Consider the following 12499-nt stretch of genomic DNA (forward strand, 5'->3'; position numbering starts at 1 on the left):
TGCTGTCTCCACCCCCCCCCCCCCCCCCCCCCGGCCTCTGGCTCCCACAGTCGGGAAGGCTGGCTCAGGGCGTGCGTTCTTGTGCGCAGCTCCCTAAGACCCTGCGAGGGGCGGGAGGGGAGGAGGAGGAGGGGGCCGAGGGGGTGGGGGACAACTACACAGGAAGACAGATCCACATCGATGAGACAAACGAGGTTTGTCGAGTAGTTTGCATTCACATCTAACAAAGCGGCAATAATATTTTTTTCTTTTGCCACATTAACGCCTGGTTAACGCGCTTGGATCCGTCTGCTCTCCAGGAAGATGCCCAGCACCTCTGCACGCGTATCCCCGTGGTTCTCCCTCTGGTTGGCATCTTTGGCTTCTTTGGTTGTGCAGTCGGTGCTTTCTTCCTCCTACCCCTCTTCTTCCACTTTCTCCACATACCAGAGACCTGCAACCGCTGGGAAGCGAACGAGCTTCATGGAGAGGACTCTGGTTCTCCTGGACGTCAACACCCGCAGCTCGATCAGAGTCCTCAACGAGAACTTCCTTTCTCTGCAGCTGGACCCCTCGATCATCAAGGACGGCTGGCTGGACTTTCTCAGGTACAAAACGATCTTTTTGCCCACCGACAACGTTTAACCTTGCTGGTTTGCACCTCGAGTGTTATTGTTGTTTATTTGTATTCATTAAACGCAGGCATGTTGTCAGAATTAGAGCACATTTGTTCCTCAGTCATTGCACTGACTGGTCTGCTCCACTAGGACTGTCATCACGGGCCAAGTACTAAAACCGCATCAGGTCATTGAATAATCAAAATTTGAGAATAATTAATTCGAAGATTTGGTCTTTAATGCGGTAGAGAAAAAACTTGGACCAAAATGTGAGACCTTAAGCAACACACTTAAGGCAAGATGGCTCCTGATATCAATTTTTTTTAAATCTGAAAACATCTGAAATTCCCATTTTACTGGAATGTTTCCACATTGTCTACTCTTGATTTGTGAAGTGCAAACACATTTTATGAAATTTACTGAAGACAAATCAAGCCAATATTAGTCTATGGGACTCACATTATTTGACAATGGATAATATAACATAATACTCTAAATTCAAAAAGACAAAAATTTATAAAGAGTTCTGTCTTTGCGGGTAAAATATGGGCTCAAGGCCTATATTTCATCTCAGGATATCAAAGCAACAAGTAGCTTCAATGCTCAATTTGCATTTGGTCAAAAATAAAATATTCAGTCATGTTGTTTTCCAGGGTAAACAGGATTTCAAACATTATACGTTGATGTAATATTAAACAATTTTGTTTCTGCCAGGTCACCTAAAGCTTCTAACTGGGAATAATGACAACATAATAATGACAGTCAACCATTTGATTTTTTTTTAAAAAGTTTAAATTACAACTGTTAATTCTATTTTGACTTCACAATTTCTCGCTATTTTTTTTCTTCGAGAGCCATTTTAATATTTACAAATCAAAAGAAGTTTGATTGACAGTGGTTTATAGGCATAAATAATTCAAGGAAGATGTATGCTTTCGTGCCTGTCGTCCTTAAATGCGTCTTATTTTAGTGTCCGGAATTTAACACCACTGCCACGTAGACTGCAATGAAAAGTTTATAGTGATTCATAACAAAATAATACTTCCTCATCTGTTTGTGTTTCCTAGTTAAAATAAAACTTCATCCCCAGACACGCAATAAAGTCTAAATCAAGACGTCGGATTCGTGACACGTCAGCAAATTCCTACTAAAGACGTCTTATGTTGAATAGACGGAGAGAACATTAAATAATATTCTTAAACTTGTCTCTTCAGATGAAAGTCAAATGTTATTTTGTTAGAGCTGCTCGACTATTTATGCCAAAAAAGAGAGAGGAAAAAGCTTGAAACGACTCAAAGTTTGAACGACAATAAAGTCTTAGAAATCTGCATCTGTTTGATGTTGGCCTATTAATCTCAACCTAGTAACTGCTTTTTTTTGTAGTGCTTTTTTTTTCCCCGTTGGCAGACAGATGGTGTTGCAGCCGCTGCTCGGTGTCAACGAGAAAAACAGGACACCACATTTCACGGCCAGAGCGAGCGAGAGTGACCTCATCCCCTTCATCGCTTTTATCTTGCTTCCTCTCTAGCTCGGTCTCTACTCGCTACTGGACAGCTAGAGACCGTAGCGACGCAAACACACGAACACACACCCGTCAAGTGTTTATTCAAGGTGAAATATTCAAGTGTGTTTACTCGTTGTGTGTGTCCGCAGCTCCAAGCGGCTCGTGACCCTTGCGCGCGGCCTGTCGCCAGCTTTTTTGCGTTTTGGCGGCAAACGAAGCGACTTCCTTCAGTTTAACAACCAGAAGAACCTGGCTAAATTTAGGGGACCGGGGCCAGACTACTACCTGAAGAACTACGAGGACGGTAATTAAGCACAATTGTTCTAATATTTTCTCAAACAGTCGGACCACTCGGCCGCTCTTTCTATGTCTGTATTCTGTTTGTTTGCTTTTTTGTTGTTGTGAAATTTCGACGTTTGTCATTGTTCATCAAAATTTACACATTTCACGTTGAGTAAAACTATGCGAACATTTTGCCATTTTAGACTTCCAGCAGGTGGGAAAAAAAAGCCCGTATTTTCACCTTGACGTCCAGTTTTTGTTTTTTAACAAGTTTGGGCAGTGTTCTTCTCAGTTTAGCTCATTTGGAGTTTGTAACACCAACTATATTATAAAGGTTCCCTCCTCATAAATACTTTAAGCAAATACTTGAATGTGCTGAGAAACATTCGTAATTATGACCACATTAAAATCGTTAAAATGCCTTGTTAAGAAGTCCAGATGACATCAATGTAAAAATATTTGTCATTTCACATGTTTGACTGCTGGATACAAGATGTTTCCTATGTCTCTATAACAGTCCATTTTCAATGTTACTGACCCAAAGGCTTCAAAGTTCTACATTATAATTGTATCTATTGAATTTTGGATTAGTATCACTTTCGAAAATATTTGTGATGTCAAAAATCTTGCTCGGAGGACCACTTCTAAACTTTTATCAGTGAAAACTCTTGTCAAACGCTGCACATCCATGATTTACATAGTGATAATTCAATTTTCAACCATGTGAACACACAAAACCCAAAACAAATGTGGGGGTGTTGGCTTCAAAAGAATTATTAGAAACACTTGAAGTAAAAGATAAATAACCCTAGTAAAGATTCTTTTTAATAAATAAAGATAAAAATGTTTGTTAAAAGTTACCCATCCTTTAGTTATCAACAAGTGGTCCGAGCTTTTTTTTTTAGATTAGTATTACTTGGTGAAAATAGCAACACAAACATGAGGTTAATATTAACATTAAAAGTGCTTCTTCTATCCATGCTGCCGGATATCTGCAGATATCGTGCGAAGTGACATTGCGTTGGACAAGCAGAACGGCTGTAAACTGGCCAACCACCCGGATATTATGCTGGAGCTGCAGAGGGAGAAAGCTGCCACCATGCAGCTGGTCCTGCTAAAGGAGCAGCTGTCCAACATCTACAGCAATATCACATTAACAGGTAGGAGATCAGACACACACACACGTACACACATGCATTTTGTTGGCCATGTGCACAGAGTAAAGAAACATATTGCTTGAGAGTTAGTCCCTGCAATGTGGACATTGTTATAGGACATATTGTGATTTTGATAAAATTTAGATTATTGTCATTATGATTGAGATTATCAGAAATATAAAATGAAAAATTAAAGTGAAAAGCAATTTGGCAGTTTCACAGTCCCTATATTGTTAATAGATTGCTGTAAAACGGGCATTGATAACCGCCGCGTCACCCCTTCTCTCCTCTAACTGGATCGTCTATGTAGTGTCAAAAGTCAAGCAAAAAGTCTACAAATGAAATCATTGTAGTTGAGTGCAGATGTTTTTGAAACAGATAATAAAGGGAAGAAAAAGCAACTTCAGGCACCACTGCAGAGCATTTTATGTTCATGCCGATGATGCTAGCGTTATCCTTTTAGCTGCAGTGATATTGACATGTCACCTTACATCAATGATGAAGAGGAGGAAAGCTTACGACTGAACAGAGGACTAAGATGATGTACTTGTTGGACTTTTGTCTCTGTGCTGTGACTCCTGTTGTGGACCTTGTGAAGGTAGTTTTTGTGCTTTTGACTTCATTAGGTTGTGAATGTACCTGCCCAGTGGTGTGTGTGTGTGTGTGTGTGTGTGTGCGCGTGTGTGCGTGTGTGTGTGTGTGTGTGTGTGTGTGTGTGTGTGTGTAAAGGGGTGGGCAGGTCCAGACAAAAAAAATGCCAAGGCCACTTTTTGTTAAAAGCCTGACCCCAGACAAGCATGTAGACCCTGGTGCATGTAGATACATCCCTGGTTCAAAGCATGCCGATGTAAACCATCAGCTTTCAGAAAGACAAATGTAATTTGAAAGAGAGGAATGTGAGGATCAGAGCAGAGGAGGCTAGTAAACAGCTCTGACATTTTCACTGGTTACGGTTAACTCAACCTTACCACAGAAAGAACTCCAGAGACCTGATTTTGGGTGGGCTGCGTTTGTTGTCGTTTTGGAAGTGCAGGAGAAGAGAGTAAATAAGATATAAGTCTGTTGCTTTGAAGAGAGTTGGAAAAGACATCATAATTTATTGTTAAACACAGTCAGTTGGGTTTACAGAGATGAGAGAGGCATATTTGAATGTATTTTTTAATGTTAAACTGAAAACATAGCGGAGGGTTGTCCAAGAAAAATACAGCGCATTTATGTATCATTAGATTTCATACTGATGGGGTGTGTGTGTGTGTATATATAATAGCTATTCGCACACAAACACATTCATATACACACACACAAATCTGGGAAAGACGGGGAGGGGGGTATAGTAGCTATTCGCATGCACACACACGCACGTACACACAAATCTTGGAAAAACCATGTGAGAAGGGTTTTTTTGAGAGGGAGGTTTATAACTCCAGGAATCAATTAGTGACTCAGTGAATGAAAATACATAAATAACATGATTTGCGAAAGTAAAATATTATACATAAAATTGGTAAAGTTCAGATAAAGTAACATACATACTCACGAGCTCACTGTATATAATGAATTTATGAAATATGGCTGTCATTTGTACAAAAATTGACGATTTACATTAAACAAATGATTCTTTTTAAGTGAACCCAGTAGAATATGTTGCTTATATGTTCGTTATATACACACAAACACACACACACAAAATGTGTTGTGGGTTTTCAGAGGGTCTGTCTCTGGGACAGAGTGTTTCTGTATGAGCGATGGAGGCTGGAAGGAACCATATATTCCCTGTATATTTTCTTATAGTCTCAAAAGCAACAGTGAAGACAGGCTTGCAGAGCTTCATGAAGGTAGATTTTATGACTTTAACTATCTGGGTGTCTGAATGATCTTGAAAAGAGACACCAGATAATGGTTTTATATATCAGGGTAGTTAAATATAAGGGAAGGGTGAGTCATGATTTTCAAAAACAATAATTAAATTAGAATGATTATCTAATCATTTATGCAGCCACCATCTTCAGAATATTTTATCCCTTGTTTTTACTGGCACCTTCTACTCTTGATTTCTTTTTTGACACCCAAACTGAGGTCACAAGGCTCAGGTATATTTGGTTTACATATCCATGGTCAAAGCTGATGCTAATTTAAGGGTTAACTCTCTTAACATTAAATTTACCCACCAGTTTGGAAGCGAAACACCCAGACTTAGGAGGCGGGCTGTTGCTAATTGCTCTGCTCTGAACGCCTATTCAGTCCCCCTCTGCCGTGCATGTGCTACTAACAACATACACTTTTAGATCCATCTTTTGATGTCATGTATTGGGAGATGGTCTTCAAAGAATCGTACAATTCTTCCCAGTGAATATTAAGTAGTACCTTTACTTGAAATGATCGTTCATAAAGTAGAAGCTAGTAAGATTTTAATGACATCTAGTGGTCAAGTTGCAGATTTCAACCAGTAACCTCTGTTTTGTGTAGGATCCTACGGTTGTTAAAATTTGGGTTCTCAGACTTCTTAAAACACAAAATTGTTACCTCTCACCAACAGCTACTTTAAGTTGTTAGGCCGCAAATTTTACGAGGTCACATCCCAAGCTCGCGCGAGAAACCGTTTCCATTATGGGTCGGTGACAGTTTAGTAGCTATTTATTCAGAATCAGAAAACATAATTAATCCCCACAGGGAAATTACTTTGTTTGTACTTGTAAATTCTGCAGGGATGTCCATCACTGTGGTTTCCATGATGATTGGTTTCACTTTGATTATCTGGTTCCAGGTGAAATGAGACTGTGGATTTGCTTTGCAAATATAGTTTGAATTTATTTGCATTTTGCTAAAATAATTAAGTAAAAAGCAAGGTGAAAAAAGAACATAACACTGTTTAACCGCTCGTCAGTGTACTGTTGGTAAAAGTTAAAAAAGTACAAGCATTACAAAAGAAATCAGGAGGAGGAGGGAACCAAAACGGGAGTGTGCTATTTGTCCATTCTGAGCTACTGTACATACAACATGGTAGGCTCCATGGAGGGTGCCCTGCTTCCTTTGTAGATGTAAAGGGCTCATTCTAAGCTGAAAGACAAACAACAAATCTTAGTTTCAGCTGATTAAACACCATAAAATCAAATACATCTCTGCAAAAAAATTGCCTCTAGATTCAACACACGGTGCCTTTAATTTTGTGGTAGAAATGCATCACTTGCATATTTCTTGGCCAATTCTGATTTATGATTTTTTTTTTTTTTTTGGTGTGACTTGCTGATACCGATTTTTGCTCATTCCGGTTTCTGTCCAAGGACCATACTTGACATAAGAATATACAAATCAACTTTTCTTCAATGTAAAATTTTATTTTTAAGTACAGTATTTTATTTCAGTACAGAAAATATTACTCTTACAGTTACCCCAACTTGCACTAGGTTACTGGATCTTTTCTTATATTAACATCTCTAAAATTAATAATGTGCTGTCCTACTGAGGAACTAAAGAACTAATAAAATTCTTCTTAGTGAGGGATAGGAGAGGCTAGTTCTTGGTTTTGAGCTATGCCTACTAGCCTTAGCCTCTTACCCTTCATTAGTTTCCTCAGACTTGGCAGGCTCAATGGGATGATGGAATTTTAAGTGCTTGGTTAGGGTTGTTTGTTGTCGCTCTCCCGCAGTTTGTTTTGGCCTTACATGTTTCTCTAATCTAGAGCTTTATGTCCTCATCACTCACAGTGAAAACCTTCATTACTGACCCCAAATTTCCACGGGGCACAGCTACATCACTGCAACACCAGTAGAACGGTCCTCCACACAGGTGCAATCACCTGCTACCTGCCAACTTTCTTAACTTGCTTGGATTCTGCTGATCAGGTTATTGTCTCTTTATTTATGTGTTTCACCTGCATGTAGAGAACATGTTCGCACTGTGTCATTTTCAGGTCTGTTTTTGCAATCGAATGGTGTTTTATTTTTGAGGTTGACCAGATGTACTGTGCCATTTGTGTGGAGGTTTCCTGTGTAATTCCATCCATCCATCCATTTTCTACTGCTTATCCTATGAAGAGGCTGGAGGCTGGAGCCTATCCCAGCAGCCTTCGGCGAGAGGCAGGTTTCACCCTGGATGGGTCGCCAGTCCATTGCAGGGCCAGCACGTATAGACAGACAACCATTCACACTCACAGCCTCGTCCCATTTGCATGTCTTTGAACTGTGGGAGGAAGCTGGAGTACCAGAGAGAACCCACACAGGAACAGAGAGAACATGCAGACTCCACACAGAAAGATCCCGTGCTCGAACCATAACCCCAAACCTTCTTGCAGTGAGGCGACAGTGCTAACCACTGCACCACTGTGCTGCCCTTATTTCCACCAAAAGTCTGGGATTAGTAGTATTAAACTTCACTTGCCTTTACACCTGTAACTCAGGTATCCCTAAAACAACTCGGAAGATCTTAATCAGTCAGTCAGTCACACTCTACTTACAGTATATGCCATCTTTCAAACAATAAACTGCAGCTCAGAAGGATTTACAAATGATGGACAAAGATTCGATGCTAAAAATTAAATGAGGCTAATGTATACCAAACACTAAAAAGGAAAAACATCAACTGAACAAGACAAAACTAAAAGAGGCGTCGTAAAGATAATTGCAGTAAAGTTAAAGGGAAAAAAAGATTAAAATTGTATTATGAAATATGGCGCAAAACAAATATAAAAAAGTCAGATGAAGACATTTGTCATTGACTGAGTGTTATTTCATTTTTGCATTTTATAACCGTAGAAGGTAGATACTAGGATGAATCATTAGAAACGTGTATAGCTTCAGGTGAAAATGTCAGAAAACTGTTGAGATGAGGAAAAAATGAAACTACAATCCCACTATAACCAGTCTCTTATGTTGACATAATTAAAATTCCATCATTATTGGAATAGTTATAGCTTGTTACATCATAGTCACTGTCATGGTGAAACAAGGAGCCTCCGACAAAGAGGACAGACAGTCCGTATAGTCAGTATAGAGGCGAGTAGAGTATGCAACAACAAACATGCTCATGATTTACTGACCATATCAGTCATGCTTAATAAGCATGTACTGTATATGCATGCATAGTTCAATCTGTTGTGAAGCAAACTCTGATTACTTTGTTTAAAAGCCCAAAAATGTAATGTAAATATTAAATCTGATTTTACAAGTTGGAATAATTATGACAAATTTGAAAAAAAATATTGATGCAGTGAAAGGTATGATGATGATAAATCACCACTGAATGTTATTTCCCCAGACGTTTGAGCATCATTTCACTGATTGATTAGAACCCTGTGAGGACCTCTTTCTTTTTCTTTTTTAAAAATCATTTGTCATGATATGAGATGTGAGATAAAGATTGGTGCTGCTGTGTTTCTGAGCAGTTTTGATCAACTGAAGGACTTTATTTACCCACTACTTTATTTACTGTGAAGTGTTTTCACAGAAAGTACAATTACTTCTCACAGTGACATGAGCAGCAGGTCTGATGCTGGGAAATGTTGTTCAGAAGTCTGTTATTCAAAGATTCCTGAAGGTGCTGGAGCTGCTGTTTTCATTCTACACTGTAAATAGTAGTTTCAAAAGCATGGAGTATTTTATTGGAGAAATAAATCACTAGAGTGTGTGTAGATGGCACTGAAAAAGTCATTAGAGAAGCTGGAGTATGTTTTCACAATGGCCAGATTATTACACTTAAGTCTGTTGTGTGTTTGTGTGTTGTCTGTGTTTTCAGACTGAAGACCTCACATCTTTGTAGTGGAAAGAGTAACAAGGGAACAGAGGCACTAGGGAGGCATTTAAATATGGTCTGGTAACAATCAGTCAAGATCCTGTGTGTGTGTGTGTGTGTGTGTGTGTGTGTGTGTGTGTGTGTGTGTGTGTGTGTGTGTGTGTGTGTGTGTGTGTGTGTGTGTGTGTGTAAGAGAGAGGGGAGGAGGCAGGTGAAATTTAAATGTCACTCCAAGCTCACTCACTCACTCACTCACTCTCACACACACACACACACACACAAACACAAACACACTCATTCACACACATATCCATGCATGTAGAGAAAATACCACAAGCTCAGACAAGACAAGGTCACGGTCAGTGTTATCTGGTGTCTCTTTTCATCCGTCTCCTCCTTTTGTCCACAACTTCACACCTCTCCCTCGTGTTTACTATGAGCTCAGCACTGTATATTGTGACTTCTTGTGCAAGTCCTGCATTTATTTGACACTTCAGAGAATGAGGCAGGCAGTCTGTTCAACTTCTGACCTCAAAGCCCTCATCTGTGGGTATATGAGGCCCAAAAAATAAATTCTTTCTCTGTACTGTGTTATACTTGTCATGAAAAGCCAGCCAATCAATATTTGTGAACACAGAGAAAATTAAAATCTTCCCAAAACAGACAAACCTGTGAACCAAGAGTTAAACATACAGGAGGTAGTTATCACTTCTGCTGGCTGAGACAATAAACAGTAAGTGTCTGGCTTTTAAGAAATAGCAGTGTAAGCATCAGAAAAATAAGCGTGGGATTATAGGGATGTTCATAATAAACCATTAGCAATAATACTCCTTCCTGCTGACTCATCAGGGCGACAACAGATTACAGCAATCCCTTTTCATTAATGTGGAGTTAAAAAAATTATGATGAATGATTTGTATCTTGTGGTCATCCACAATATGAATCACACTGGCAAGTATGGACCCAGAAGAATAAATACCTTGTAGCATCACATTATCTGTTATTTCCCAAGGATCAGGTCAGGTACATACCTAGACATAAAAATTAAAGATTGAAAGGGGAGAGAGTTATGGGAGGGAGTGAGTGAGGAGCACAATGTTGAAAATAATATTTAATAAATTTGTAGGACTCATTGGCAGTAGAGAGAAACCAACCCAAACTTTTACCAGAGCTCTCTTTTTCTTCATTATGTAACTATTATTGTTGTTTAAGGCTAAATCATGAGATTACAGTAAAATATACACAAAGGCAATACATTCAGATTTATTCCCAGATTTTTTTTTTTGAACTGTTGATCTAATGTTATCTTATGATCCAATGCAATTTGGGGAATGTGGATCTGTATGTGAATCATTGTAATGTCCAAACTGAATAGTACCCATTTTGGCACCTGATTCGTAAGTTCATGATCTGATATCCAATCTCATAGTTTTTAATATAGCCAATTTCTGAATCACACATACTTAAGAACAACCCCAATATATTTGATGTATCAGCCACTAAGGAGTTTGATTGAGAAAATGTCAGTCAGGTGTTTGGGAAATACCAAAGATGTCAGAAAAGTGGTCAAATGAGCAAATTTGTATCAGATAGGGTGCTCCAACTGCAGTCAGAGGTTACCATGGGGATGCTAACTGTTTAGTTTGTCCAGAATGATATAAAAATTCAGCTGATAGACATGTCTTGAACTCTGCAGAACGCTTGAACTTAGATTATCCCTATCACAACGTTATATCTCACTTGGAAGATTGCATGGAACTAAATGTTTCGTCGTGTAATAAAAAGGGGAAATACAGCAGGTCAAGAAGTCTGTACTCATTCAAATTCTGTTTACGTTGAACCTTATAATGTAGTTGGAGGTGTCTTTTAGCTTGATTCATTACATTGGGTGAAAGAAGACAAATTTGCCTTTTTGGCAAAAATACTTATAAAGACATATGGACAAAGACATGTGCCCTTGGACATTTAGTTAATTAAGTGTCCTACCTCATAATGTTATCAAAAGTGAAGAAATAAAACAAAACCTAGATCTACACCATGGTAAACAAACCTCATGGAAAACACAACCTCTTTGGCTAGCTTCATAAAGACAGCTCAGTTTTATGCAGGACACAGGACCCATGATGTTCATACTTTATTGCTATTCTAAGTTTCGGCCAGAGGCAGCTAACGGAAGAGAATTATTTTAATGTTGTAAAGTTGAGAGAAAAGTTGGCTTTATAAGCAGGTAGAAGTTATACTGCCTGACATAATGTAGACTCTCTTTCTTAGTCTGATCTCACGTGGACGGTATCAAGTGTCAGGAATGTTTACAGTGTCTAATCAGTTTTTAGGTTAAAATAAACATTGCTGAGGGTAGAGCAGACACTAATACCCCAGCCGCTCTCTTTGAACTGACACAGAGGTGCAGTCATCACTGCTGGAAGCCTCTCACTGAGAGCTGCAGGGCCCAGTAGAACAGAAACATGAGAGGAATGACAACAGAAAAAAACATGTGTTAAGCATAGAACTTTGAGGAACACTTAACATAGAACAAGGTAATTTCTGTCAATGGAGATAGCAGCTGTGTGTCCCGAGCAAGGATCTGTTGTCACAGTTATTAATGGAGAGCAAATGTAATTCAAAAGTAAATGTCATTTTGTACATCTACTATCTGATCAATCAGGACTAAACATGACTGGCATCCTAACATGCTCTCTGTGATGAGGTATTTTACTGTCCACTTTTGTAAACTTTTATTTGCCTGCTTGGAGAAAAAAAGACACAAATACTTTGGCTGAGGGTTCACATCGGAATTTCAAAATTTTGTCACTCAGAGACAGACAAGACGGAGTGAAATTTGTTCTTCTAAGAGACGCTACTAAACAGGAAGGCAGAAGTTTAAAAATCTGGAACAAAACACTTGAGGAGGAGGCAAGTCAAGGGGAATTTACTGAACATCTGTGAGAAGCTTGAAAAAGTTTTCATCAACACAAAATGGCACAGCTGACAATAGTCAGAGAGAGTCTTGTTTGAACTTTTTGTTTGTACCCATCCGAAAATTAAAAGTATTTTCTCGTGACCGTGGGGGTTCCCTTATACACATCTACTCTTTACTTACAAATGAAGAGGGCTGAGGCTTTGGGAGCTCAGACCTACAGAAACCAGTTCAGTGAATGATAGTGGGTGGGAAGTGTTAGCATACCTCTGTCAAAAGTATTGGCTTGCATTAATACTACAGGGTTTGTGCATAA

General features: G+C 39.0%; 1 protein-coding gene across 1 annotated transcript in view; it reads left to right on the forward strand.

Annotated features, from left to right (window-relative positions):
- The first annotated feature begins 117 nt into the window (after positions 1-117).
- Positions 118-12499, forward strand: part of hpse2 (heparanase 2) — a 70327-nt gene continuing 57945 nt past the window's right edge. The window contains exons 1-3 of the mRNA XM_086180204.1: positions 118-587; positions 2250-2404; positions 3381-3542. Of these exons, the coding sequence (XP_086036330.1) occupies positions 304-587; positions 2250-2404; positions 3381-3542 (601 nt within the window). The 5' untranslated portion in view covers positions 118-303. The remainder of the gene's footprint in view (positions 588-2249; positions 2405-3380; positions 3543-12499) is intronic.

The sequence above is a fragment of the Aulostomus chinensis genome, chromosome 16 (assembly GCF_037954235.1).
Source record: "Aulostomus chinensis isolate RoL2024-O1b breed Wild chromosome 16, RoL_Achi_v1.0, whole genome shotgun sequence".
NCBI lineage: Eukaryota > Metazoa > Chordata > Actinopteri > Syngnathiformes > Aulostomidae > Aulostomus > Aulostomus chinensis.